Below are 27,733 nucleotides of genomic sequence, written 5' to 3'. Positions count from 1 at the left end.
GATATATTAAATTTCCCAGCCTGCAAAGAAACTCTTGTTGTTGTTTCCATATGGTATATAGGTCAAAAAATAATAGCTGTTATGGCCATGGCAAGGATGAAATCTTTAAGTCCCCAGAAACATCAGACCAGGAAATTGGAATAACGTTCTTATCCATTCATATTGAAGACCCTACTATGGCTCTCATTGTCCAATGCTTACCTTCGTTCCTGCAACTGATTTCTGCCCTGCTTCTCTCACTCTTTCATGTGCTGAGGATAATATTGATGTCAACGAGTTTCAGTCTTTCTCTGAATATTCATTCACTCAACAAATAATTACCAAACACCCGCTATCCCCGTCTGAGGCACTGAAAGACATATGAGGTCTCTGTCTTCCTGGAACTTGCTGTCTACTGGGAGAGATAGATGACAAATAAGCATACAGATGTACTGTCAGGTGGCGTAAATTCTATGAAGTCAGAAAGTGGAACAAGGTGATAAAGAGTGATGGGGTTGCTATTTTAGAGAGGATGTTGTGGCAGATGCTTCTTGCCTTGCCAATGTGCCTTCAGCATTCACTTCAACACTCAGAAGGCTGCTTCTCATGATTCCCCAAGACCCTCTGCCTAAGGGGGATTTTTTTCCCCTCTGACAATGGGAGAATGCTTGGCCCACATGCAGGGCACACACTGGAGCAGTGACAGATGCCCTCCTCTGTGGTCGAGATAACTCTGAAGTGTGTTCTACACTATCTCCCAGAGTTCCTCAGCAGGACTGAGTCACAGCTACCCACACGGTGGCTGCTTGATAGCACACCTTTCTTAGATCCTTTCCCTTCTCCCTCTCACTTCACCACTCCCCTGCTGTGTTACTTGGGTTCGTCTCTCTGATACACTACTTGTACTCGAATCCTTGTCTCAGGGTCTACTTCTGGGGGAATTCAAACTAAGATAGTAGTTAGGCAAGGCATCTCTGCAAAGGTGACATTTGAGCAGGCTCCTGATCCAGTGAAGGGGCGAGCTGTGTGAAAATGTGTGGTAAGAGAATTCCAAACAGAAAGAACAGCAAGTGCAGAGGACCCAAGGTCAGATCTTGTTTGAATGTTTGAGGAACAGCAAAGCCAGAATACAGGAACAGAAGGAGTAAGGCAAAGGGCATCAGAACAGGTATTACTTTCCTCATTTCACAGTTACAGTATCTCCTTTAATCCTTTCTTTCATGATTTCCTCCAATATGCTCACTTCTCATTTCTCTGATGGCTCATTTTCTGAGAGTTCTGTCATTTTTTTTGTATTCTTACGTTCACTCTATTTAACTGTACTTACTGTACTTTTGTGTGTGTCTGTGTGAGACAAGGTCTCACTGTGTCACCCAGGCTAGAGTGCAGTGACGTGATCATAGCTCACTACAGCCTTGACCTCCTGGGCTCAAGCAGTCCTCCCGCCTTAGCCTCCTGAGTAGCTGGGACTACAAGTGTGTGCCAACGCCCCTGGCTAATTTTTGTATTTTTTTTTTTTTTTAGAGAGGTGGGGCTTTGCCATGTTGCCAGGGCTGGTCTCAAACTCCTGGGCTCAAATGATTTGCCTGCCTTGGTCTCCCAAAGGGTTAGGATTATAGGCATGAGCCACCATGCCTGGCCCTTAACTGTACCTTTAAAAAGGAAAAAAAATGTGAGGCAGAAAGTCTGATGTGTAACCACTGATTGGTGCAGGGGAGCTGGGGGACTGTCCATGACCCTGCTTAGGGAAGCTGCCTCCAGGGGAATGCAGCAGGCTCTATGCATTGTCATTGATGCCCCCTCTCCTTGCCAAATTTAAGAAAGATGAGAGGCTTCTTTTCTCCTTCTCCATGGTTATCCTCCTATCGCCAATACCTTCTCCTGAGAACTCGCCTTAGGCCAAGCTTCATCCCATGTGCTTGGCCTTCATCATCTCTGATGCTCACACCACTCTGAAAACCAAACAATACCTACATCTGGCTGAGGAACACAACCTCCTTCCATCTAGTTTACCCTCCTGCAGCAGATGAGGTCCTTCCCCTCACATCTTTGGCTCCACCTGAGTCACCTCGGCAGCATTTTCCAAAGCCACAGAGCCCTCGCCATGCATTCCAGGCCCTGTGGAGGAAGCTAGTTTGATCCTGAACGGGAGACTCCAGATCACAGAGGATGTGGAGTTCTCTTTAGGCAGCTGGCATGAGCTCAGCACAGATGCCTCCCAAAGCAGGACTGCTTTGCTGACTCCTGGGAGGTTTATCATCAAAACTCCCTGCCTTGACCCATATCCTGCCTCTCTCCATTTGTGCTTCTGGCTGGAGCTACCGCGTAACCAACGGCAGAGTCTATTAGTGCTTCGTTCTGCTCACAGTTCCTCTTGGAGGAGTTGGCTTCTAAAAATTAGTTAGCAATAAGTGAGCCACGAGATTATAAATATTAGAGCCTGAAAGGCAGGCCAGAGAGTCTGAGCTCTATTGGCAGAAGTAATCTGTAATCTGTATGGGGAGTCCTCAATAAGTCCCTTAACATTTCTAGGACTTAGCTTTCTCTCAGGCTGGAAGCAATAGCAAATAGGTTTTAGGGCTCCCTTTTGCTCCTTTCTAACTGTCCTTAGTGTTTACCAGATTTCCATTCCACATCTGTATTTCCCAGCTTTCTCAGCAGTTCGATGGGGGCCAAATGACTCAGTGTTGGCTAATGGGATGTAGGCAGAAGTGATGTACACCACTTCCACGCTGGATCCTTAACCAAACTTCCCAAGAGCCTTTGTTCTCTCTTTTCCCCTGCTGCTAGGAGGGTACATGACTTACACCAGACTTTGTGTAAGGAAGGAAGAGAACTTTTATTGTGTTAAAGCACTGAGCTTTGTTGGCTTATCTGTAATCATAGCATAGCCTATCCTATCCTGACAAATCCAGTTTTTTATCCTGCCTGCTCATTCATTCATTCATTCATTCACTCATTCATTCATCCAGTTGCTCATTCATATTTTCAGCTTTCATTCATTCACTTGGTATTAACTAAGTGTTTACTGCATGCTGGCACTAGTACTTTAGCATAGATAAACCTTGGGGTCTTTTCCCAGAGGAGCTGGATGTCCAGGTGAGGAGATGGATATGGGAAGAGAGAAAATATTAAGAGTGTGATAAGTTTGTACTAGGTGCATCACACCACGTTGTGTACAGAGAAATAAATACTCAGAGGCCTTTCCCTACTCGGTCCTAGCTCCATTCTTTATCAAACTTGTAGGCAGTGCTTACTACTGCATACTGCACCATTCTAAAAGAGTTGCATTTACCTCTACCCTTCTCCTTTCACCAATCCATCATTCTAAATCATTTCCCTCAATACCATTTCTGCAGGCCGTGCCCCTGTTTGAAAATAATATAGGGGTTTTTCATTTCCTACATAAGATCTAAACTCCTCAATTTGGCACTGATCTGGCTCAAAAGTATCTTTCTATCATCGTTTTCCTCTTCTTCTTTACCCAAAACTTCCACTACAACCAGATGGGGATAATCGACATTAAACAACCCACACCATTGGTAATCCCACACCCCATGTCTTTTCTCACACCATTCTTTCCCCAGGACTCCCCTCCTTGTCTAGCCAATCTCTTCTCTTCAAAGTCCTACTTCAAGTGATATGTTTGGTTTTTCTGCCTACTCTAGCCTACAGTATTGATACATTTAACAACTTAGATGAAACGGAAAATTCCTTGAAAAACTTAGCAAGGGACACAGGAGAAATAGAAAATACAAATAGTCCTGTAAATTCTAAAGAAATGGAATTCTTAATAAAAACCACAAGGAAAATTCCAGACCCAGATGGCTTCACCAGTGAATTCTATCAAACATTTAGGGAAGAAATAATACCAATTTACATAGATTTTTCTAGAAAATAGAGGAGGAGAGAACACTTCCCAACTCATTGTATGAAGTCTATATAATCCTAATATGGAAACCTGATGACAGGCATCTTTGAAAAATCTATAGCTAATATACTTAATGGTGAAACGTTGATTTCCCTTAAGATTGGGAAGAATTTTAAAAAACACTCTCACCAGTATAATAAGACAAAAAGATAAAAAAGAATACTGTCATTATTTAGACAACATGATTGTGTAGGTTAAAAACCCTATGGAATCTACAAAAAAACTGCTAGAACTAAAGAGTGAATTTAGAAAAGTCACTGTATACAAAAAGGTCAATATATAAAAATCAATCACGTTTATATATTTATATATACATACATATAAATATAATTGATTGTATAGATTTATATATTATTATATATAAACTAGTAATGAAAAATTAGAGAATGAAATAAAAAGAATACCATTTATGATAGCATCACAAATATCAAATACAAAGGACAAACAAATCTAACAGAAAATATACAAGTCCTCTACACTAAAATCTGCAAACTTTGCTAAGAGAAATTAAAGAAGACCTATATGATCAAAAGCTATAGCATATCCAGGGCCTGAAGATACAACATTGTTAAAAATGTCCATGCTCTCCAAATCCATCTATATATTCAAATGAATGCCAATCAAAATCATACCATGCTTTTTTGAAGAAATTGACAAGCTGATTCTAAAATGTATATGAAAATGCACAGGTTCTAGAATAGCTAAAACAATCTTGACAGAGAACAAATTTGGAGGATTTTTACTATCTGATTTCAAGACTTACTATAAATCTACAGAGGTCAAGACAGTGTGGTTTTGGCAAGAAAGTAGACATACAGATCAATGAAGCAGCACAGAGAATTCAGAAATAGACCCACACATACACAGTTGAATTGATTGTTTGAAAAAGGCGTTAAGTCAATTCCATGGGAGAAAGGAAGGAGTTTTCTGGTTTTCTTTTTACAAATGGTTCTGGAACAACTAAATATACATATGGGGAAAAATGAATTTTGACCCTACCTTACTCCATACACAACCAGTAATTAGAGAAGGACCATAGACCTAAACATAAAAGCTAGAACCATAAAACTCCTAGAAGAAAATGTATGAAATAATATTCATGAACTTGAGGGAAGCAGATTGTTCTGACAGTGCCCAAAAGAGGCTAGTCATAAAAGAAAACATTGATAAATTGGACTTCGTCGAAATTAAAAATGTCTGCTTATCAAGAGAACACTATTAAAAAACAGGCAAGGTAAGGACTGGGAGTAAATATTTGCAATACAAATATCTAACAAAGAACTTTTACTCAGTGTATATGAAGAGCTACTACAAATAAAAAATATGAATAATAAAAAGACAAAAGAATTAAAAACGAGAAAAAGGCTTAATTAGACACCTCACAAGATATATGAATGTCTACTAAGCACGTGAAAAGGTGTTCAACATTATTTGTCATCACAGAAATGCAAATGAAAACCATAATGAGATACCATTTCATATCCACTAGAATGGCTCCTGACATACTAAGGATTGATGAGGATGCAGAACAACTAGAACTCTGATACGTTGGTGATGAGAGTGCAAAATGATACAATTTTTGAAGAATCTCTGCCAGTTTCTTATAAAACTAAACAACATACGTTTACCCTATAACTAAGCAATTTCACTCCTAGATATTTACCAAAAAGAAACGAAAAATGTAAATCCACGAAGATTTGTACAAGAATATTCTTAGAAGCTTTATTCATAATATCCCCAAACTGGAAACAGCCTAAGTCAATGAATAAAGTATGGTATATTCTTACAATGGATTACTGCTTAGCAATAAAAAAGAATAATCTACTGATACATACAACAGCATGGATAAATTTCAAAAATACCATGCTGAATGAAAAAGGCTGGACATTTTTTAAAGTCATACTTATGATTCAATTTAATATAAGCTCTTGAACAGGTGAATCTAATCTATATGATAGAAATCAGAATAATGGTTGCCAAAAGGTGTGGGAGAGAGACTGGAAAGGAGTACTGAAGACATTTTGGGATGATGGAAATGCATTATATCTTGTTTTGGGAGGTTGTTACATGGATGTATATGTCAAAGCTCATTGAACTTAACACTTAAGACTTATGCATAACTCAACTGTATGTAAATTATATCTCACTTAACAAAAAATATTACTCCTTCCTTCCCCCCACGCCACGAAATGACATGTTGGATGCTACTGTGTTGTATCATTATTTATTATTTCCATGCATGGTTATCCATTTTAAACTTTCTTAGATTCCTCAAGCAGAGCCTGCACAATACTAGGGAGTCCACATTTGTTGAATGAATGAATGAATGAATGAATGAATAATAATCAGAGTAAAATGGAAAGGAAAAGTAAAGTCAAAATATAACATCATACCAATTTCTACTGTTTCTATTTTCCTGGGAATCAACACCATTGCAAACACAGGTCTCTATTCCCAATGAAAAACAATAACCCAATATCTAAGACATTTTGCTTTTATTTACAATAAAAGAGGAAGCAAGGAAATAAGAGAAAGCTTTTTGTCTCCTAGATTTTGAGGTAACACCACATTATTATTACTGTATTTCTTAACTGTGGTGAGATAGACCAAAAGACATCTGATGAATCACCTTTTCATTCATAAAACCCTGCTTATATCTTTCATCACTTTTATCCTGCTAGAATAATAGCAGAGAAACAGTACTTGATGGGCCTGCATTATCAGACGCTATTGGAAAGGTCTAGATAAGAGCGCTGAACCACCTATTAGTATTCTGCATGCAAACCCTTCTCTGTAACCCAGAGTCATCCGTATCCTGGCAACCCTCAAAATTTCATTCTCATTGAATTGCTAGATCTTTATCAAAATATAATTATAGCCTTAATTTGAAAGATAAATTTTGATTGCCAGTGCCATGCCCAAAGGAAGAAATAATCAGGTGGGAGAGCACTTAGGCACAATTGTTAACCATATAATCAATGTCATGAATCATCCATCCCCTAAAAAAACACAAAATACAACTTTGGGGGATGTTGTAAGGGGTAGTATGAGGAGGGGAAAATCCTAGAGGCATCAGACTTACTTGTGACCCTGGTACATTATGTTTGCTTAACTTCTCATGCTGTCACTTAAGTGCTTGTCATGTCTTCTCAATTGGAAGTTTGGGGAAGGCCCAGGCTGGATGTCCCACTTCTGTGTGTGCCCACAGTGGCCCAGCCTGTAGTAGGAAGTAGCCCAATCTATAACCCCTCCTTCACTTGACCTCCAAGAAAGTTCCCTGGAAGTAAGCTTTGAGACAGAAATTGGGGTGTGGGAAGCGTATCAGGAAATGTTCTCTGGGGCAACACCTGTGGAGGAAGTGGATTAAGCAGGGCTGGGCAGAGCGAGAAGTTGGGCTAGGAGAGTCACAACAAAGGCTCAGCCCATCCCATGGGGAGCTCTAGAGCTGGGATGGCCCTATAGAATTGTCCTGAGTTGAGGCAAGGTGGGTGGGCCTTTATACTACTGTATTGACCATTCATCAGATGAGTGCTGCCCTTGGAAGGAGTGTGACCTTAGACGGGGTGACTTTCTTCAGGGAAGGACAATTCCCAAAGAGGGATGCAGCTGCGAGCTGTCAGCCACCGCGCCTAGCTCTGGCAAATGAGTGCTTGTGGAATAAGTGCTTGAGCCCTGATGAAGAGGGGTAGACAGTGAATCAAAGTAGCCACTGCACCCTCACTGACTACAGTGACTCAGAAGCCTGGGGAAAATAATCTGAAATGGAGTCCCAATGGATTGAACCCACTAGCCCGTTTCTGCAGGAGAGCAGCTCTGCCTCCTGAGGCAGGCAGGGACTCCTGTTGTGCATGCTGAATCCCCTCGGAATGTGTGACTTGCCAGAGAAAAGTAAATGGAGATTAGAAATATTCCTGTCTTCAAGAGGGGAACATCACACACTGGGGCCTGTCGGGGGGTGGGGGGCAAGGGGAGGGATAGCATTAGGAGAAATACCTAATGTATGCGGGGCTTACAACCTAGATGATGGGTTGATGGGTGCAGCAAACCACCATGGCACATGTATGCCTATGTAACAAACCTGCACGTTCTGCACGTGTCCCAGAACTTAAAAGTATAATAAAAAGAAAAAATAAATACTCCTATCTATCTTCTCATCCAGTTGGTATGCTCCTGCCTTTTCAGAAACTATCCTTAGTTTATGTCTGAGGATAGGTATTGATACCTTTTTAAAAATAGATACCTTTGAGACAGTATGGCAGCGGCAAGAGAGCAGAAGTCACACACTTCTGTTCCCCTTCTCTTTGGGCAGTCACATCTACAGCCTCGATGCTTCCATAGGGCATAAATGATTTGTTAGTTTCAGGATGAAGAAAGAATCAAGCATCTATTAATATAATAGTCTTGCTCCATTGGAGCAAAAGGAATGGATTTTATTTAACCTACATTTTAATGTACCGTCAACTCCTCCTGAGATCTTTGGGAATCCTCAAATTTGTAAATACAGAAGCTTCAGACTTTACCTTTGTGGATGTCTGTTTCCATGTCTCCTGTTATTTATGCCCTTGGTTAATTCCCTTACCTGGGGTTTGGGCTGGGCCTGTGACTTGCCTCATTCTGTTGGTAAAACAAGACACAGGCCCAACCTAAGAAAACCTGGAAGCTCCTGCCTTTGCATCCTTGGGCACTCTGAGTTGCCAGGTAAGAAATCCAGTTACCCTGCTGGAGCGATCACATGGAAAGACCACTGGGAAAGACTATGTGGAGAGGGAGAATCCCTGAGACTACCCAGAAAGAGACGTAAGCACAGCCAGCCCAGTGACCCAGCTGGACCTTGCCTGCAGGTGACATACCATCTGACCAACCACCAGCAAGACTAGCAGAGCTGTCAAGTTGAGCTTATCCCAGATTGCAGAATTTTGAACCAATAGATTGGCTTGTATCTTAAGCCAGTAAATTTTGGGGGTGGTTTCTCCTGCAACAATAGATAAACAACCACAAAAAGCAGTTTCCTCCAGAGTTAAGTGACTGTGATGGCCTTGCCTGCCCCTACCAAGTCAACTGCCTCTTAATCTTGCACCAAAGGTTACGGTTGACCACGGCTGCTTTTCACAAAGAAACAGACATTTTTATTACTTCACAGTGGTAACGGACTACACAGTAGTGTCTATCCCAAAAATCTTGAAAGAAAAAAAAAAAGCTTCGGCCGGGCGCGGTGGCTCACGCTTGTAATCCCAGCACTTTGGGAGGCCGAGGCGGGTGGATCACGAGGTCAGGAGATCGAGACCACGGTGAAACCCCGTCTCTACTAAAAATACAAAAAAATTAGCCGGGCATGGTGGCGGGCGCCTGTAGTCCCAGCTACTCGGAGAGGCTGAGGCAGGAGAATGGCGTGAACCCGGGAGGTGGAGCTTGCAGTGAGCCGAGATTGCGCCACTGCACTCCAGCCTGGGCAACAGAGTGAAACTCCGTCTCAGAAAAAAAAAAAAAAAAACAAACTTCATTGGGCTGTTGGAGCTGGAGGTTGGGAGCTGAGCTTCTTCACTAGCTAAGTAGCACAATCCTGTGTATCCATTTTATATGCTTGAGGCTCAAAGACATGCCTCAGCAAATTTACAAATGACTCCCCTCATGGATCTTCAAGGTCACTCACTTAAAAAGGAAATTAAAAGTGTCCCAATTGGACATCCCAGAAAGGGCTTGAGAAGGAGTCTACCAGATCAGAAAGGTAGTATAGTAAAATAATCCAGGGTTGGATTCTGGAGCCATAGTGCCCAGGATCGAATCCCAAATTTGTCACTTGTTTGCCATAAAACCTTGGGCAAGTTATTTATTCTCTCTGTGCCTCAGTTTCTTCATCTATAAAATGGGGATAATAATAACCTCTACCTCCTAGGGTTATTGTGAGGATTAAATGAGCTATATATGTGCAGGGCATAGATTAGTGTCTGGTTATTCTTTGCCTGATTATAAGTGATTATACAGTAAGAACCAGAAGAAGATCATACATGGATTTTAAATCATATGAAGTCATTTTTAATGACTACACATTATGAAAGCATGTCAGCTTTCAGAAACAATATTCTATATAACTGTTTTCATAAGGGGGCAGGGTCAACATAGCATGGTAGAAGGAGCACTGAGCCAAGAGAAGGGGATCTAGGTATGATTTCAGCCCTGCTATAAACCAGCTGTGTTATATGGGGAAAGTTATCTATAAATTGAGGAAAATGATAATGACCTTGCCTACAGAGGTTGGACCAGATGGTCCCTGTAGGAGCCTTTTATGTTGCTACCTCTTTCCAAATCCCTTTGAGACAGGAAAGAGGAGGTGGAGTTACCACCATTTTTAAGATGGAGATCTGTATTTGCCATATGACTTGTCCAGAGCCAAACTCCAATCTCAAAGTAGAGCTTAAAAAGGGCCCCTCCATGCCACAGAGTGTACTGCCATAGCACAAACTGCACACAGACTAGATTTCCCAGTCCCCTTGCAGTTAGATGTGGCCATGTGATTGAGTTCTGGCCAGGGAATGTGGGTGGGAGTGAGAGGTGCTACTTCCAGGATAATCTTCCATGTTCTTGTTTTCCCTTCTCCTGGCTGGATGCAGAAGACCCAGCAGGGGCTTCAAGGCCCTAGGGAATGGTAGATTCATAAGAAGAGAAGAGACTAGGTTCCTTATAATCACAAGCCACAAAGCTGGTTTGACATTATGTAAGAAATAAACTGCTATTGTGTTAAACCCTGAAATTTAGGGCTCACCTATTATGGTGTTTATCCTTCCCTGACCAATATGCTCACTGCGGGTCTCTAGTCAATTGCTGGTTTAGGTTCTGATCTTCAAGAGGAAGCAGCCCTTTCTATTTAAGACCAAGGGATCATTGATATCTTATTTGGTACAGGTCGAGCCAAGCCAATGATGTTCTTATAAAACTGAAATCTCAACCCATGGTCTTCCCATATCTACTCTTCTAAGGTGGCCAAACTTGGCCACTGTTGCACTGGGTCCTTATACTACATTTCATCATCATTAATCCTTTGTCTTCCATGGGGAACACAAAGATGGTGGAAATTTTAAAGATAAACTAGCAACTGTGCACAAGTCTCCACTAGAAGACTAGAGGAATGACTGATATCTCAAAGGTGCTGTTTCCTGGTCTCTTCCCCCCAATCACGATCTCTATCTTAATAGTTGCCCAATGATTATAGTTACGACATACAGAAAATAAAGGTAAAAATTTTAAATCAAAATTCGTTTTGAAAGAGAGGAGAAAATCACTTGGTAGATTCCATCTTGAACAGAGAATGCTTGCCCTTACATTCCCTTGCTGTTTAGTTCATTTATTTCACTGGAGAAAAAATAGGCATTTACATTTTTCATCAATTGCTAATGCATTCTTGCCAAAAAAATAAAAATCCTATCATCCAACCAAATCAAGAACAGAGGGGGCCTTTTTTCTTCAAGCTGGACTTTACCACCATCACCACGAAAGAAAAAGTGAACAGGGAAGAAATGAAGGCTTTTGAAAATAAATAATGAGGGGAGCCTAGCAGGCTCACAGAATCTAGGACCCACAGAAAACCTGCACTTCCTGCTTCCACTGCAATCACTGCAAAGTCCTCAGTCCCTTCCTATCTCCATTCCAGGTGGCCTCTTCACCATCAGCTGGAGGCGGCCCCCTTCAGACAGGCTGGGGCCACCCTCCTGCTGACCAGGAAGAGGCTCCTCAGCCAACTGTCCAGGGGTTTCCACCTGGAAAGGAAAGAGTAGTAGCCCAGCTGCTATCAACACAGTAGGAAGTTGGCATGGTTTGAGTGCCACCTGGCCCCTTTTGTCCCTCTGTATTCTGGAACGAACTCCATTGTGAGGGAGTTGCTTGTTGGCTTTAAAGTGCAAAGGAGGAAGCCCCATACATATGGCTGGATCCAACCAGGGGATATAAAGCCAAGGATGGATATCCATGGCTGGGGGCAAAAGAGGGACCCCTGTCCAGGCTCCCACCCTCCAGTCTTGCAGCCCAGTGGCTTTGGGCCTCACCCAGGAATGGATGAGGCTTCTCAGAGCTGCTGCCCTTCTCACATGGACCAGCACTCAGCATCCCTGCCTTGCCTTGAGACCTGAAGGTGAATTGCTCTGAAGGATGTGTGGACCTGGTCTGAGGCTATCTGGGGGTCCAAGTCTGGCCCACCCTCAGGGAGCTGGGAAGGGAGACCCCACCCCTCTAATAGCGGGGTCAAGCCAAGCTGTACCTCCAACTGCAGGGCTATTTTTAGATGCTGTTATCTTTGCCTTGCTCACAAGCAGCTGTGAAAAACAAACTGGTCACCAAGAGGCAAGAAACTGTAAAATAAAAACCTCATAAAACAAGAGCTCCAAAACTCCAGAGCATACCACACTATGGCAAAACACTGCACCATCATGGCGGGGCCTGCTGAGTCTTCCCCTCAGGGGGTTGAGGGAGGGTGTTGCTCTTTCACTGCCCACACATTCCTGGCCTAGCATGCCCTGAGCAAGTCCAGTTTTGGCTCACTGTCCCTGGAATGGCTAGTGGGTCAGGCTGCCCCACTCATGCGCACAGATGATGACCCCAGGGGACAGGTGTGCCAGAGAGGTGGGGGCGATGGGGTTAACACTGCCACAAAAGGAAAAGCTCCAGCTCACTCCCCTCTCTTCCAGCTCATCCTAACAGTCCATTTGCTTTACAGCATCACAGCTCCTTGACAGTGAAACCCCTGCACAGGCAAAATGTCATCCAACACCAAGTGGCAGGGCAGGAAAACAGGAGAGGGCACCAAGCGGGATCCCCGACTTCTCCCCAGCTCTTAGAAGCCCTCAAAAGGCCAAACCTCAGGGCGCCCTTCCACTCACAGCGCTGTGGAATCCTCATTCCCCCTGCAGGAAACCCAACACCAGACGCTGCAGCCCCTGCAGACCCCTCCACCCAGAGGGTAGGCAGAGTGGAAAAGTGCCGCCCCGCCCCAGAACCCGGGATCGGGGTAGGGAGGAGGCGGCAAACTTAAAAGCTGCAGCTGCAATATGCTTTTAAAAATAATAAAAGACCCCTGAAAGCCAGCGCTGTTCCCTTCGCCCCTCTGAGCTATGCGCGGTCCACCTGGACTGTCGGCTCACCCTCGCTCAGCTCTGCCAAGGGGACCCAGCTCTCAGATCTCGACCAAGGGGGATCTTCTCTCGGGCTAGCGCGCGGCTGGGCTGCGCCTCGAGCCTCCCCCAACCCCCAAGTTCACCCAGTACCCAGAGGTGCGAGAAATTAGTGTAAAATGATGTCACTTGCCCATACCCTCTCCCCCCAGGCTGGTCCCATTTCACACACCCGCATGGCCTGGGCTGCGAGTCGCAGAGCATCCCGGAGGGTTGCGGTGGGGCGCCAAGCCGAGGCTAGCCTCCCCCGGCGCCCGCTCAGGCTCAGGCTCGGCCCTGGGCAGCCCGCCCGTGCATCGTTCCCCTGGTGCAGAAATCCTACCGCCCGTGCGCCCTGGGCGCGCCGCCGGGCCCCGCGCTGGCTCCCCGGGAATGCGGCCGTCAGGTGAGGTAGGCATGCGTGCCGGCTCCGCAGCGAAGCAGCAGCTGGCTGGGGCGCTGGGCTCGGAATCTGCCTCTTCTCCCTCTCCCCGCAAAAGAGAGGCCTCTCGGGGACTTCCCAGCGCCTTGTTGCGTTAGGACTGCATTCCCACTTCCTTTTCCCTTTTATCTTAGTTTCTCCTTTAGATGCCAAAAGAAAGATCGCAGGAGTCCATGCCCAGCTCCAGCCTAACTCGGTCCACAGGCAGAGAATTATGAATGGATGCTGCCTTCTGATGAGGAAGTCGACTGGGGAGGTCTCTGCGCACGGCGCGCTCCATCAAAGCAGGGGCATTGGCCCCTCCACTGCTTCAATGCTGCAGGCTGAGACACCTAATTGACCACTGGGAAATCAGGTGCCGGGAGACCTGGGCGGGACGTAGCCCTGGGGCCACGCTGGGATCGAGAGCCTTGCCGGTGTAGACAGCTTCGATTTACAGCTCAGTGAATGGAGAGGACTGCGGCAGCCAAACCTCCCGGGCAGCAAGGCACGGCTGCACCAATGCTTCGCGGACAGCCGCCTGGCTCCGCGAGTATCTCCCAGCTCCACCGGGCTAAAGGGAACCTGCTAAAAATAATCCGTCCCCTGCCGCCAGCTGCAGTGAGCTGCAGGACTCAGTCCCCAGCCCCAAACTCGGTGGTGCGCGGGAGCCAGCCACAAAGCCCGGCCTGTGAGCTTAGACAAGCCGGAGGCTGCGGAGGATCCCGGATCCGGATTTCTTGTACCTCTGTGTTCCTTCTCCCGTAGCGCGACCGCTGGGGCTGCGCGTTACCCATGCCCAGAGTGGCGGCGGGCTCCGCACATCACCAACAGGCTGGACCGACCGCAGCTGCTCAGCACCGCACCCCCGTGGCTCTCTTCTCACCTCCCTTATCCCTAGTCTATGGCCAACAGCAGAGGAAGGAATCAGAAACGCCGACCGTGCCAACCCCTCCAGCCCGGGCAAGAGGGTGGACAGAGACTGGCGTAGAGCATGTGCCCGCATATAACAGGACTAGAGCACCCGAAAAATGTGACATTGCGTCCCCTCCCCCCATTCATCTCCGGACGCTGAAACCTCGCATCCTAGACACATGTCACCCTGCCCAGGCTGAAAAACACTGCAAGGACAATGCTGCCATGTATTCATCTCCAGGGAGCGGCGATTTACTAAACCAGATCTGAGGTTGAACCAGGGTTAAAAACCATGGCAGTGTGTGCCCATAGCGTAAGTTGGTAGGCTCTCCATATAGCGACCTAATGCAGAAGGCAGAGAGCCATTTAGGGCCACTTCAAAGACAACACTTATGGGATATATCCGAATACCATACATAACAAGAAGAAACCCAGTGAATGAAATTATCCAAAGATGACTTGTGGGATGTTGTTTTTGGTAATATGTCTTTGAAACCTATTTAGGGAAAACTTGACTCTTTTCTGACTGGGTTGCCTATTTTCTACTAGGGATGTTTAGGCGCTGGGCAGATTTGCATGTGTGGGCAATACTATATCCACCAGGCCTGTAACTTCTCCAGAATTCACAATTGTGAAACACTCCACTCGCCAAGGTCATAAGAAATCTTGGGGTTTGCCTGTGTGTGAAATAAAGAATATTTCCTAATTGGCATTACTATGAATTAATGATTGTGGTCACATGAAGTATCACCTAGAACCCAAGTCAGTCTGGGTTAGCTGTTCTCCACTAGCCTCCTTGGAGGGCTGCCAGCTGCTGGCAACGACAGAGAATCTCGTGGGAGTCCCCGGGAAGACAGAGTGTGGCTGGGACAGGAAGGATGAGGTGGGAGGAGATGGCATGGCCACTCCCCCAGTGAAGGTGAGAAGACAGCCATGCACCCCAAAGTTTAAGGGGTGGGTGAGTAAAGGAAAAGGTCATCAGAAAGGAAGAGAGACATTACTCAGAGAAGCAGGAGACCCGGATGGAAGAGGGGAAGGGCCCCATCTCAGAAACAGGGGGATGGACGAAAGAGTTTTAAGAAGGCAGGGTGATTTATAATGTCAAATGTCACCGAGGGGTCAGTGGGAGGAGTTCTGCCTGCCAAGGGCAGACTTGGAGCCCTGAGGCTTTGGGAAGGCTTGATGGATTGGCTACTGATGGGAGATGTGAAGTGGTTGGGAATACCAGTCAGAGCTTCTCAAAGGTAAAGGAAAGTCCTTCCCTTAGCCTTGCTTCTGAAAGGACCGGCAGCCCCTGGGGGTTTGGTAGAGATACACCTTCTCAGGCCTTCCCAGACCTGCTAAATCAGACTCTGGGGTGAGGCCTGGCCATCTGTATGTTAACAAGCTCTCAGATCAACTTCAAACAGGAAGCCTCACCATGTACAGACTCAAACCTCTCAGGTCTTGACATGAGAATTTACATTAGGGTGAGCAAAATGGCTGCCCTCGACAGCAGTCCCTGGCAAGTGCGTGGGTAGCTAGTGGCCAAGTCACTAATCATGCAGCCCAAGGAAATGAACTGCATTGCTCGGGGTTTTCAGGTCTGCTCTAACACGGGAGAGCCTTGACAATGAAGTCTGCAGAATTCCACAAAGCAATGAAAATGGCCATGTCTTTTCTCCTTTGTATTGATCTTTACAATAATGAGGTGGTTGTTAACAGTGACGGCAAAAATAATGATATAACTAGATTGCTTAAATTTGAATGAGATTTTAGCAAGTCCCATGGCAGAGAGGTAAAAAAAAAAAAAAAAAAAAAAAGAAAAGAAAACCACATAGGCTTTGTACCCAGAAAGACCTGTGTTTGAATCCTAGCTCCTCCACTTCTTAACAAGTGTGGCCTTGGGAAAATTATTTGACTTCTCTGAATCTTGAATCTTCTTTGAATCAGTTTCTCGTTTGTAAAATGAAAATAAGAATACCTAATTTATAGGGTTGCTTAAAAGAGTAAATAAAACAATAAAGCACCATGATAGTGCCTAGCACATAATAAAAGCTCAACAAAGATGTTCCTTCCTACCTGTGTTTGAGGTCTTCACACATAATGCTCATACTGCATTTTTTTAGGTCCCCCTATCCCCTATACGGTGGTTAGGGTGCCCGATGCTTCCTATGGCTCAAAGGTTCAAATATAAGCCCTTATTGAGTATCTCCTAGATGCCAGGTACTGTGCTGGGTGCTTGTGGGGATACAGCAGAGTCTGGGCCCAGTTGGAGCTGACGTTCTAAGGACTGAGTTTACATCCCAGTCCATATAGGTATCCTACTTTTCTGATATGTATTTTAAATTATTATTTTAATTGATACTTAATAATTATACATATTTTCGGCATACAGTATATTTCAATACATGTGTACAATGTGTAATGATCAAAGTAGGGTAATTAGCAAATTGATCATCTAAAGCATTTATCATTTCTTTGCGTTGGAAATATTCAAAATCCTCTATTCTAGCTATTTCAAAATATACAATAAATTCTTGTTAATTATAGTCACCCTGCAGTGCTATATACCACTAGAACGTATTCCACCTATCTAGCTGTAATTTTTTTAATTCATTAACCAAACTCTCCTTATCCCCACATCACCATCCCCAGCCTCTGGTAACCACTATTCTACTCTCTACTTCTATGTGATCCTTTTTTTAGCTCTCACATATGAGTGAGAACATGCCATGTTTGTCTTTCTGTGCCTAGCTTATTTCACTTAACATAATGCCCTCCAGTTTCATCCATGTTGCTGCAAATGATAGGATTTTATTCTTTTTTTATGGCTGAATAGTATTCTATTGTGTATATAAGCCACATATTCTTTATCCATTCATCTGTCAATGGACACAGGTTGATTTCATATCTTGGCTATTGCAATTAGTGCTGCAATAAGCATGGGAGTGCAGATGTCTCTTCAACATACTGATGTTTTTACTGAAAGCCAAGGATACCAGGTCTCACAGACAATTGCATTAGGACAGTGATGATCTATAGCAGGGGTCAACAAACTTTTTCTGTAAAGGGCCAGGTAGAAAGTATTTTAGGCTTTGCTGGCTATGTAGTCTCTGTTGCAACTATTTTACTCTGCTGTTGTAGCTCAAAAGCAGCCATGGATGGTGCATATATGGATGGATGTGGCTGTGTTTCAATAGAACCTTCTTCACAAAAATAGAGAGTGGGTGGGATTTGGCCCATGGGCCATAATTTGCCAACCTCTGATCTACAGTGTGGTTCAGGAGATAACTATTTCCTTTAACTGGTATTGCCAGGAAATGGTAAAGTCTACATAGGTAATTTTCCATATAACTAAAGTTTATCCAACCAAGAACAATTTTTGGAAACCCCTTATTGTTCTGAAGCATATTTTATACTTTCCTTGGAAGAAACTGGCTAATTAGTTGTCCACCAAACAGTGTCCTTCTTTCTCCTACAGCTAAACTACATTTCCCAGCCTCCCTTGCAGTTACGTACAGCCCTCTAACTGAGTCCTGGCCAAAGGAATGTGGGCAGAAGTTACGTGTGCCTCCAGCCTTGGCACATAAAAACTCTTACCTATTCCTACACACGCTTTCTTGTCTTCCCTGCTGGCTGAACACAGAGGCTATACGGGATGGTGGATTCCCAAGATGGGAAGAGCCTAGGTACCCACCTGCAAGCTAACCAGCATTAAACTGCAAGGAAAGTGAAAGGTAAGACACTAAAATATTGGGGGTTTATTACCAGAATTAGCCTACCTTGAGTAATTCACCTTCCTATCTCTTTAATCAGATGCTACAAAACATAATTTAATGTTTCGTTGATTACTTAGGGTCTTTATTAAGAAAGCTTATTATTGGTCTCTATGGTAACACATTTCTAAGACTCCTTTTTGGATTTCCATGCTCTTTCCTTGGTATTTAGTTCTCCACTATTATTCCTTTTGCAACTTTCTTCTAGTTCCTTTCCCCAGAGTTTAAGTCTCCAGTGAGCTGGAGATAACAGACAGCCATGGCTGGGAAACATCTGTCCATTAAAGAAGAGTTACCAATTCTCTGGCAAGAGCCAAAAGGATACAATTATTTGTAGCCTTGGGAAACTCTTTTCACTTACTTCCAGGTTTGGTGCTGTATTCCTAAAAGCCGAAGTTATTGGAATTTCAGCAGCCCTGAGAAGAGTGGGGGTATTTCTGTATTGCTGAGCTTACAAATTTTCAAAGCTTTCATTCTTCTACTAGCCATCTTGGGGGACTCCATGATACAGATTCCAGTTCTGTCCTTCAACATGCATGGACTATTCAATTGTCAAAATACTGTCATTTCCTGATTTTGTACATATAGATTTTAGCTGTTATATGCTCCAAATCTCCATTTTAAATTCACCTTTTCTGGTTAATTTACTATTTTGTTGACACAAACAGATCTTAATTGACTCCTCTTTTACAGGAGCTGGAAGAATTGACTCTACAAGGCCAAATAGTTTTAATTCAGTTCAAGAGGTGGTATATTAACTTTATGCCTCAGACAATTTACCAAGAAAATCCAGGTGTGCTTTACACCTGGTCTTTGGATTATTCTGATAGGTGGGAATGTGGTCCTTTCCCAGCATGAGGTGGGATACAGGAGAGGAACTCGTGGGGCTGGATCAAGGGGACAAAGATTGGAGGAAGCCAATGGAGCCCAAATACTTTGACAGTCTGATTTTACTTCTTTATTGAAAAAAACTAAGACAATCATATTTAAATGATCCTCTTGGTCTATTTCTTCATCTATAAAATAAGGATGGTAGAGATGATCTGTAAAATTTTCTCTACGTCTTTCATTGTGTAAGTCAATTTTTCTATGAGACTTGGAACCAAAAATACCTTCTAAAATGATTTCTGATCATCAGTACTTATTTTATCTTCCTGTTTCTGCTGAGCATCCAGAATTGGCCATTCTACCCATAAACTTCAGCATCTGCAAGGGAAGTAATATGTTCTGTGATTTGCCCAGGGCTGGATAACCTTTTGGTCCCAGACTGACCTTGAGGGTGACCTTGAGGATCCCAATTCTAGCTCTACTGTATTTATACCATACCCATTCTCTCCTTCTATTTACCTAGGGTGAGTTTCCTGCTTTATTCTCTTTGACTGAAATATGTGCTGAGACCCAATTGTGAAAACTCAGTTTTGTCTCCAAGGCTTACTTCCCTGGAGCAAGTTGAATGTCCCCTCCAGAGCTATGCATGTGGTGGAGCTTTACTTCTCACCTATCCCAGTAGCAGCACATTACTATTGCTGCTGCCCCACCACTGCTCACAAGGGACTCCCTTGACTTCCAGAAGAAATAGCTGCTATAAAATGGATCACTCATTCATAAGGAACTATATGTTTATTCATATATATTTTATATCATAACAAATGTAAATTAATTTCAGGGTGTGACTACCCAAGCTAGTATCTATATGGCTGCCTGTATAAAATTTCTCCCTCAAAATTCTCCAAACCATCTGGCATAAACTACTGTATTGTGACCTGTTAAAATAAGTAACAGCTGTGACAATCCCTCTCGATTTACAGCAGGCTATAAAACTTTGCATATACCGGCAATGAATATAAAATAATAAACAAAACCATTATCATTCTGTGCTGTCTTGGTGGGAATTATGATGATTTAGCCAAAATGGAGCCCTATAGAATGCATCAGAGGAGAAGATTAAGCAAAGGTTTTGCCCAACCTGGCCTCCTCTAGCCCCCAAAGACTAACCTCACTACTTAGAATTCCTGGATATGTTTGAAAACTTTATCCAATGTAAATGCATCCTTTCTGAAAAAACATGGTTCCCATACATTGCTGCCCAACTTCTACTATTTCAAAGCCTCCTTTTCTAATGGTGGGTTTCCAAACTTGCACAGTATATCCAGACTATAAAGAAAAAGCAAGCTATGCACAACTCAAAAATGTGAATAATCTATAGCACCAAAGCTAAGAATTGTCTTGGAAGTTTTAACTGTAAGTTTATGTTTGCAAACATTGCAAAGATCCCAGGTTGAAAAATATTGTATTGAAGTCATCTCTCAAAGATATGCAATATGTGAAAAAAGACAAGCTGGTATCTGGAAGGGAAAGGGGTGGGACAGCTTTGATTCTGAATGAAAGAATCACTATGCCCACTACACACCAATTTCACAAAATTAAGGGGTCAAGGAAGGAAACTAGCACCATGAAATGGCTCTTTACTAGGTTCCGGGCATTACCCCATAATCTTATTTAATCCTCACAACAGATATGTGCCTTAGGTATTATTATTCCTGTTTTATGGTGAGGAAATTGATGTTCAGAGAGGTTAAATAACTTGCCCAAGGCCATCCAACTAACAAGTTGGAGAGATGGAGTTTAAACACAGGTCTGTCTGATTTCAAGGTTCATGCTCTTTCCACCTCACTACACTGTCTCTTGGGCAGCTGTTCAAAACCTTTTTCTTTCATGACCCATGGTATTTACACGAACCACTCATTATCACAACCATGGGAAATTCCCACGCCCTTTTCTCCCATTTATTTGAATACAAGGAGAGTTACCCTACTATTAGAAGAACTTCAAATCCATTTTAATTTATGTATATAAAAATTTGCAAATACAGGTGCTTCGTTATTGCGGTAAATTTCAAAAATAGCCATGGTACTTTTCAGCTCTTCCCAGCAAGAGGTGGAGTCTATTTCTCCACCTTGAATCTGAGCAGGCCTTATGACCTGATTTGGCCAGAAGAATGTGGTGGAAGTGACATTGTACATGTCTGAGCCTGGGCCTCAAGAAGCCTTGCAACTTCTGCTTCTGCTGATCTTGGCGCCTGCCCTGCTTACTGCTGCTCATGAAGAAGCCTGGCCCAGCCTGTTGGATGACGAGGTACAGGTGGCCCAGTTGTCCCCTACCCCCATCTTGGTCTGCTAATCACCAGACATGAATAAGGCCACTCTAGGTCATTCAGTCCCAGCTGACTATAGACACATAAGCAAACTCCACAGAGCTTAACTGAGCCATCCCAGACCAGAAGAATCACCTAGTAAATTTTAAGCCACTAAGTACTGGGTGATTTTTTATGCAGAAAAGGCTAACTAATGCTGTTCTTTAAAATAAATTTCCGGCCATATGTCAAAACAGATACTAATGGTTGAAGATTGTTGGTTTGAGCACAAGGATCATAAACTAAAGACTTAAAAAAAAAAAGGTAAATCCTTTCTGATGGCTCCAAATACTGTCGCTGCTCAAGGTCTTCACAATACTTCAATATGCCCCATGAAAGTGCCAGTTTGGAAAGGATTCCTATGGATACAGTTCCAGAAGACCACCTTTCGTCCTCCAATCCTGGGCTTGTCAGCTTGATTTTGGGTGATATGGTTTGAGGGAAAGAATCACCAAGGTGAATGGCTCAGAGCCTCCCTCAAGAAACAATCAGTGGATGGAAGGAAGAGAAAAAGAGATGATGTGTTTAAAGACTGCTAATGCCAATGCATGACCCCTAGAAATCCATCATTGAAATTAAAAAGTAATGCTATGGGTCAAGAAGAACTATGATTTGTTAGAATATGGGGTCAGTTTTGTATTTAACAACAACAGTCATGCTGTCTTCCTAAGAAGATAAGGTATGCAAAGACACAGGTGGGAGAGAGGGAAAGAGATGTCCACCCTCCCTTTCCACACACTTGGGAAATGTACAGATGGAGACTCTCAAAAGGAAGGAAAGAATGCTGTAATTATAAACCAAATTAGGGCCAAATTGAACTATCTGAGAAAGGAAGTTACAACTAAGTACTTAAAGCAGTGTTCTCAACCTTGACTGTATGTTGGAATTTCAGCATAGTGAAAGCAACTCCAAAGCCTGCATTCTTAATCTCTACAGGGATTACTAGCTTTATTTATTATAATCAGAAAAAATGTTCGGATTTGGACTTTCTACCAGTTTCTACAAAAGCCATTTCTTTTGAAGAAAATGCTGGGGTAACATATTACTTGATCCTTCAGCTATCTTAGCATGTGAATGCTTGGGCTTTTTTTTTTTTCCATTTTCTTATTTTCTTAGTAAATCTTGGAGCCTTTGAACTTTGAATAATTTCTTTTTTCTTTCTCCCAGTGCCCTCTAGTTATACAAACACACACAAAAAATCATTACAGAAGCAGTACTTACATCTATACATCTATGGCTTTTTCATTTGGTATTTACAGTACTGAGTGAATGAACTAATTTAGTTCATTTTGCTTCGTAGGAAAAAAGATGTGTAATGAAAGGAGGTCCCTCTTAGTCTACTCTTGCAAGGTTTCGTAAAGAGTAGATAAAGGAGAAACAGAGAGAAGGAAACCTTCCTTATAAACCTAAGAAAATATATTGGTCTGTACCCTAAATAATTTTTCTACATCTGTAGTTAAAAACATACTAATTATGTTCCAGAAAAGGGGATGTTTTGCTGAGCAACCTTATAAATTAAAACAAATCTGTCTATACCAGTATTTGCAGTCTCACCTAGTTCAGGTTCTGAACTTGTTTCCCAACAGTTTTTCCCAGTCTGAGAACATGCCCAGGACAGTGGATTAAGGCTCTAGGCTGAGACCTCCATTGGTTGCCTTCCCAGCAGAATCAGAAATGACATTTCCAGAGCAGAGGAGATATAAAAGTATCATGTACTCAGTTGGGATGGAAGGTTTCCTCATTTGAGGATAGGGTTGAGTGGAATAGCAGGAAAGAGAAATGACCAGGTATGGAGAATCAACGGCCCCTCTGAGATACTAGAAGCTTTACTAGAGAAGCCAGGTAAAGAAGTCTCCTGTTCTTGTCAAAAAGCCCCTTATCCATGTCTTACCACCTAGACTTTGACATGAAAGAGAATCAAGGCACAGTTTGGCTTGCTCTTGTAAGGTTTTGGTTTAGAGTAATTCACTTCTAAAAGGAGAAAGGGAACTGGGCATGGTGGCTCATGCCTGTAGTCCCAGCGCTTTGGGAGGCTGAGGCAGGAGAATTATTTGAGGCCAGAAGTTTGAGACCAGCCTGGGCAAAATAGTGAGACCCTGTTCCTACAGAAAATAAAAAAAATTAGCTGGGCATGGTGGCTAATCCCAGCTACTTGGGAGGCTGGGGTGGGAGGCTTGCTTCCGCCCAGGAGATCGAGGATGCAGTGAGCCGTGATCACGGTACTGCACTCCAGCCTGGATGTCAGAAGAGCAAGACCCTGTCTCTAAAGAGATACATACATACATACATAAAAGGAGAAAAACAAAGCAACAGGAAGTTTCTGCAGAATAATTTCATAATAAATGGACCATGTGTTAGAAAGTTGCTTTGCACATAGGAGCTCCTTCATTCATAAATATTTCTTAACAAACAATATTTTTAAAAATTGACTTTTTAAAACAGAGAAAACAGATGATTCGGATGTTTCTTGTCTCAAGAGGGAACAGTTTTGGGATCATAAAGATGTAAATCTCAGTAGGATTTGTAAGAAAGAAGTTTTCTGGCTTTCTGGGATGGTCAATATGTATCCAAGATGGCCTAATGATGATGCTGATAGAACTCTGAAAGAGCCCAGCGGGGGACCACACTGAGGTCCTCCCTGCCCACTTCAGCAGTTCTAGGATGTCACTTTGTGTCTCTGGATTTAGGCTCCTTCCCTTAGGCCCCCAGGCTTTGGGCAGTAATCTGTATAAATTGGAGCCATAGGATGCAGGGGTCTGATGCTTGAATGCAGTCTTCTTCAGCCTCAAAGTGTTCCGAAGCTCATTTCTAAGTCAGTTTTCTCTTTTAATTCAGGACATATTTTCCCATGGAAAAGAAACTACAGATGGTGTTTAGAGTTCCGGGTTTTTCCATCAAGGCTTATTTCCCCCATAATATTGCTGGAAAATATGTATTTGCAATGAAGAGTGGAAAACAATACTGGTATCATGGTAGTGAGTAAACAATGTTAATATAACTCAAGAAGATAGTTTTAAAAATTAATTTTAAATGCCAGTACCTGATAAAATGCAAGAATAATTAGAGAAAGAGTAGTAGACTGATGGAGACTTTGGGGTCTACAAATGAAATATCTGTCATTTTGAAGATTAATGACACTGATTCTTTATTATGTCTGATATCACTTGAAAGATTAACTCATTCCAAAAAATAATATTTCTTGAGTATCTAAAATCCACTAGACAATACTATAGCAGAGATGAAAGACCTAGTGCCTACTCTGAAGGAGACCATTGAATGGCTGCCTTGAGAGACATTATTTTATACCTGGTTTTCAGAGGGACTTATGCATACTCCCGAGATACGCTGTAGTGTGCCTGGCAGTTCAGGAAGCCACAGGATAAATACAGAAGGATCTTCCTGGACCACTAGCTTTACTCAATGATTGAGGAGAGATTATTTTATATTACATAACATAGATAATAGTGCTAATTTTATAAGAATGTTTAGGATGAGGCATGCAATTACGAAAAAAAAAATTCAGATGATGATATAAAAGACTGGGGCCATGCCTGACTTGATCCCTCCCTATCTCCACCACTGGCTCAGGTCCTTATAGGGGTACTGGTTCACCCTCTTCCCTTGGAAGCACCACCATCCACTAAAAGATAGACAGGCACAACTATCTTTCCTTTACATATAGGCTATGGAAAGGGAGATATCTAAATCACCCTGGGCAATTTCAGGGAAGGCTTCCCCCAAAAAAGTGATGTTTAAGCCAAGGCTTCTAAACTGAAGAAATAGCCGGGCAAAATAGGTCATAAAAGCATTCAGAGGTTTTAGTGTACACAGACCTGTAGGTGTGTGAGAGAGCATGATGTGATGAGAAATTGCAAGCAATTTTGTATGACTGGAACATCTGGCTGGTGTGGGGAACTTCAGAGACACATGCATTATCATTCCAAGGTGCAAGAAAGGAGGTGGAGGGGAAAAAGATGTTGAATCCAAGAGTTCTCTGTTCCAGTCAACAGGTGGCATTGTTGGCCCAGGGCAGCTTTGTGGTATCCACAGCAAATGGCCTTGGGAAATTTGAGAAGGCAGATGGTGGTATGAAGATAGCCAATTGTAGATGGGAGACATTTAAAACTAGGTTTTTGTAACTACAGAGTTGTAATCATATTTGCTACTTGTTACTTCATTCAGAGACTTTGAATGAGATAAAATATAGTCCCTGCAAGCAACTTCACCAGATGCTAAAGCTAAGAAATTAGAGGACAAACTATCATCTTTCTCATCATGGAAAAACACCATCTCTTCATGCTGACCTGCCAACATATCCAAACAACAGTATGGGAAATTCTGCATTGTAACTTCTTGACCTACCACAACTACCAGCACTTGTTAATCCATCACCTTTTATGATCCCAGAGGACATTTACAACCTTCTCCTGGGAAACAAATATTTGAACAATATGTTATTGATAAACAATGCTTAGTAATAAATATATGAGTTGCAGGCAATCAAGTTAATTAGCAAAAAGTTCTAGTGTCATTAGAGAAACCAAAAGTGAAGGTAACAGGCTTTACCTACCATGCCCCTCCCTTTTTTCAAGACACAGGACACTATTGGCTCTGTCCCTTGTCCAAGTGACACCACTTCTCAGTTCACAGTCTTGTATTTTGATTGAGGCCATTACTTCTGATCAGTTTTTGCACCTTCAAATCAGAACTAAATTCCTTCTACTTTGGATGAACTAAACAGAGATTGTAGCACAGGCCATAGCACATCTTTTAACCCTTAACCTCATTGAGAGCTCCCACTTTCCCCAAGGCACTGTATGATAACCTAAAAACATCACTCCCATGTTTAGTTTGGGATCATTACTTTCAAACCCCTGCAGACAGTATAACCTACTGGGAAAACACACACACACACACACACACACACACACACACACACACACACACACAACATAGGTTTTGGAGCCAGAGAGAACTGAGTCTAAATTCTGGCTCTACAACAACTGAGCTGTAATCTTGGGCAAGTTGTTATGTAAATATTCTAAGCCTCATTTTCTTCATCTATGGAATGAGAAGAATAATTGTACCTGCATCAGAGGATTGTGATGAGGATAAGCTATGACCAAGCAATTAGCATAATCCTCCTGAGCACATGAGTCATTAAATTACTTTTAACATTAACATCCTGGTTTCCCCCAACCACTGCATGTGAGAATCTCCTCAGTCCCTAACATCAATGGACAAGCCCCTCTTAAACACATTATATTCATCACTTATGAGGCAAAAATACTGCCATATTAACCGCTAAACTTAAAAAAGAAATGTTTCATTGCTTATTTCCAGAAACACCTTTCCTTTGTGACTTGAATGAAATCACTGGAAGATAAACAGATTAGAAGAAAATCAAAATAACTGGAGTGAATATTTTTTGAAATTGCTAAAATAAGTTGCTAAAAACAAAGACCCCTGGAGAAATTATAGCATAAGCTATTGGTTTTATATTTACATCTTCACTCGAATATCCACCCTCTACTGAAATTGTAAATCAGTGTATAAGATGTTATATTGGGAAATGGAGTGGGGTTAAAAAAAATCTTTTGATACTTGGTTGGGTCTGCTTTCATCTTGCCAGAAGTGAACTAATATTAACCAAAGTATGCCAAAATATAAAAGATGACAGTCTCAGAAAGAATGGGATAAGATCAGAGAAAAAGGGGCCAGGAAAAAGGGCTTTAATTACCTGTGGTAATAGCATCATGTCCCTACGAAGGTTCTTTTCACATACTTCCAATACCACCTCCTAATTGCAATGATAATAATAGTAGCAATGACAACAACTGCAACCACTTATTCAGTCCTTATGTCCCAACAGTGTGCCATGTGCACTATTTTAATTATGCCATTAAATCTTCACAACAAGCCTATGAGATTTTGTAGAAGAAACCAAAACTTAGAAAGATATACCCTAGGTCGAGCCCGGTGGCTCACGCCTGTAATCCCAGCACTTTGGGAGGCCGAGGAGGGCGGATCACGAGGTCAGGAGATCGAGACCATCCTAGCTAACATGGTGAAACTCCGTCTCTACCAAAAATACAAAAAAATTAGCCAGGCCTGGTGGCAGGCGCCTGTAATCCTAGCTACTCGGGAAACTGAGGCAGGAGAATCGCTTGAACCCAGGAGGCGGAGGTTGCAGTGAGCCAAGATTGTGCCATTGCACTCCAGCCTGAGTGACAGAGCGAGACTCCAACAACAACAAAAGATATACCCTAAAATGTTTCTCTGGCTAATATATTTCTACCAATTCATCAAAGCCTAGCTCAAATCTCACTTCCTTAGAAGCTTCCTTTCCTTTCCCTTGTCACCTCCTCCATCCCACATCCAGTTTTTATTTCTCCAATC

General features: G+C 42.8%; 1 protein-coding gene across 6 annotated transcripts in view; it reads right to left on the bottom strand.

The window, feature by feature from the left end:
- The window catches only part of NHS (NHS actin remodeling regulator), a 365,514-nt gene that overhangs the window by 66,485 nt on the left and 271,296 nt on the right, over positions 1 to 27,733 (bottom strand). Inside the window, exon 1 of one of the 6 annotated variants that reach the window (XM_063634557.1) lies at positions 13,241 to 15,088. The exons of 4 other annotated variants lie outside the window; for them this stretch is intronic. In XM_063634557.1, the coding sequence (XP_063490627.1) occupies positions 13,241 to 13,466 (226 nt within the window). In that variant the 5' untranslated portion in view covers positions 13,467 to 15,088. Of the gene's footprint in view, positions 1 to 13,240; positions 15,089 to 27,733 lie in introns of those variants that run through there. One more of the 6 variants, XM_063634558.1, reaches the window with a different exon arrangement.

This window comes from Symphalangus syndactylus, chromosome X, assembly GCF_028878055.3.
Source record: "Symphalangus syndactylus isolate Jambi chromosome X, NHGRI_mSymSyn1-v2.1_pri, whole genome shotgun sequence".
In the NCBI taxonomy this organism is placed as follows: domain Eukaryota; kingdom Metazoa; phylum Chordata; class Mammalia; order Primates; family Hylobatidae; genus Symphalangus; species Symphalangus syndactylus.
This window is presented reverse-complemented; position numbering and strand designations above follow the sequence as displayed.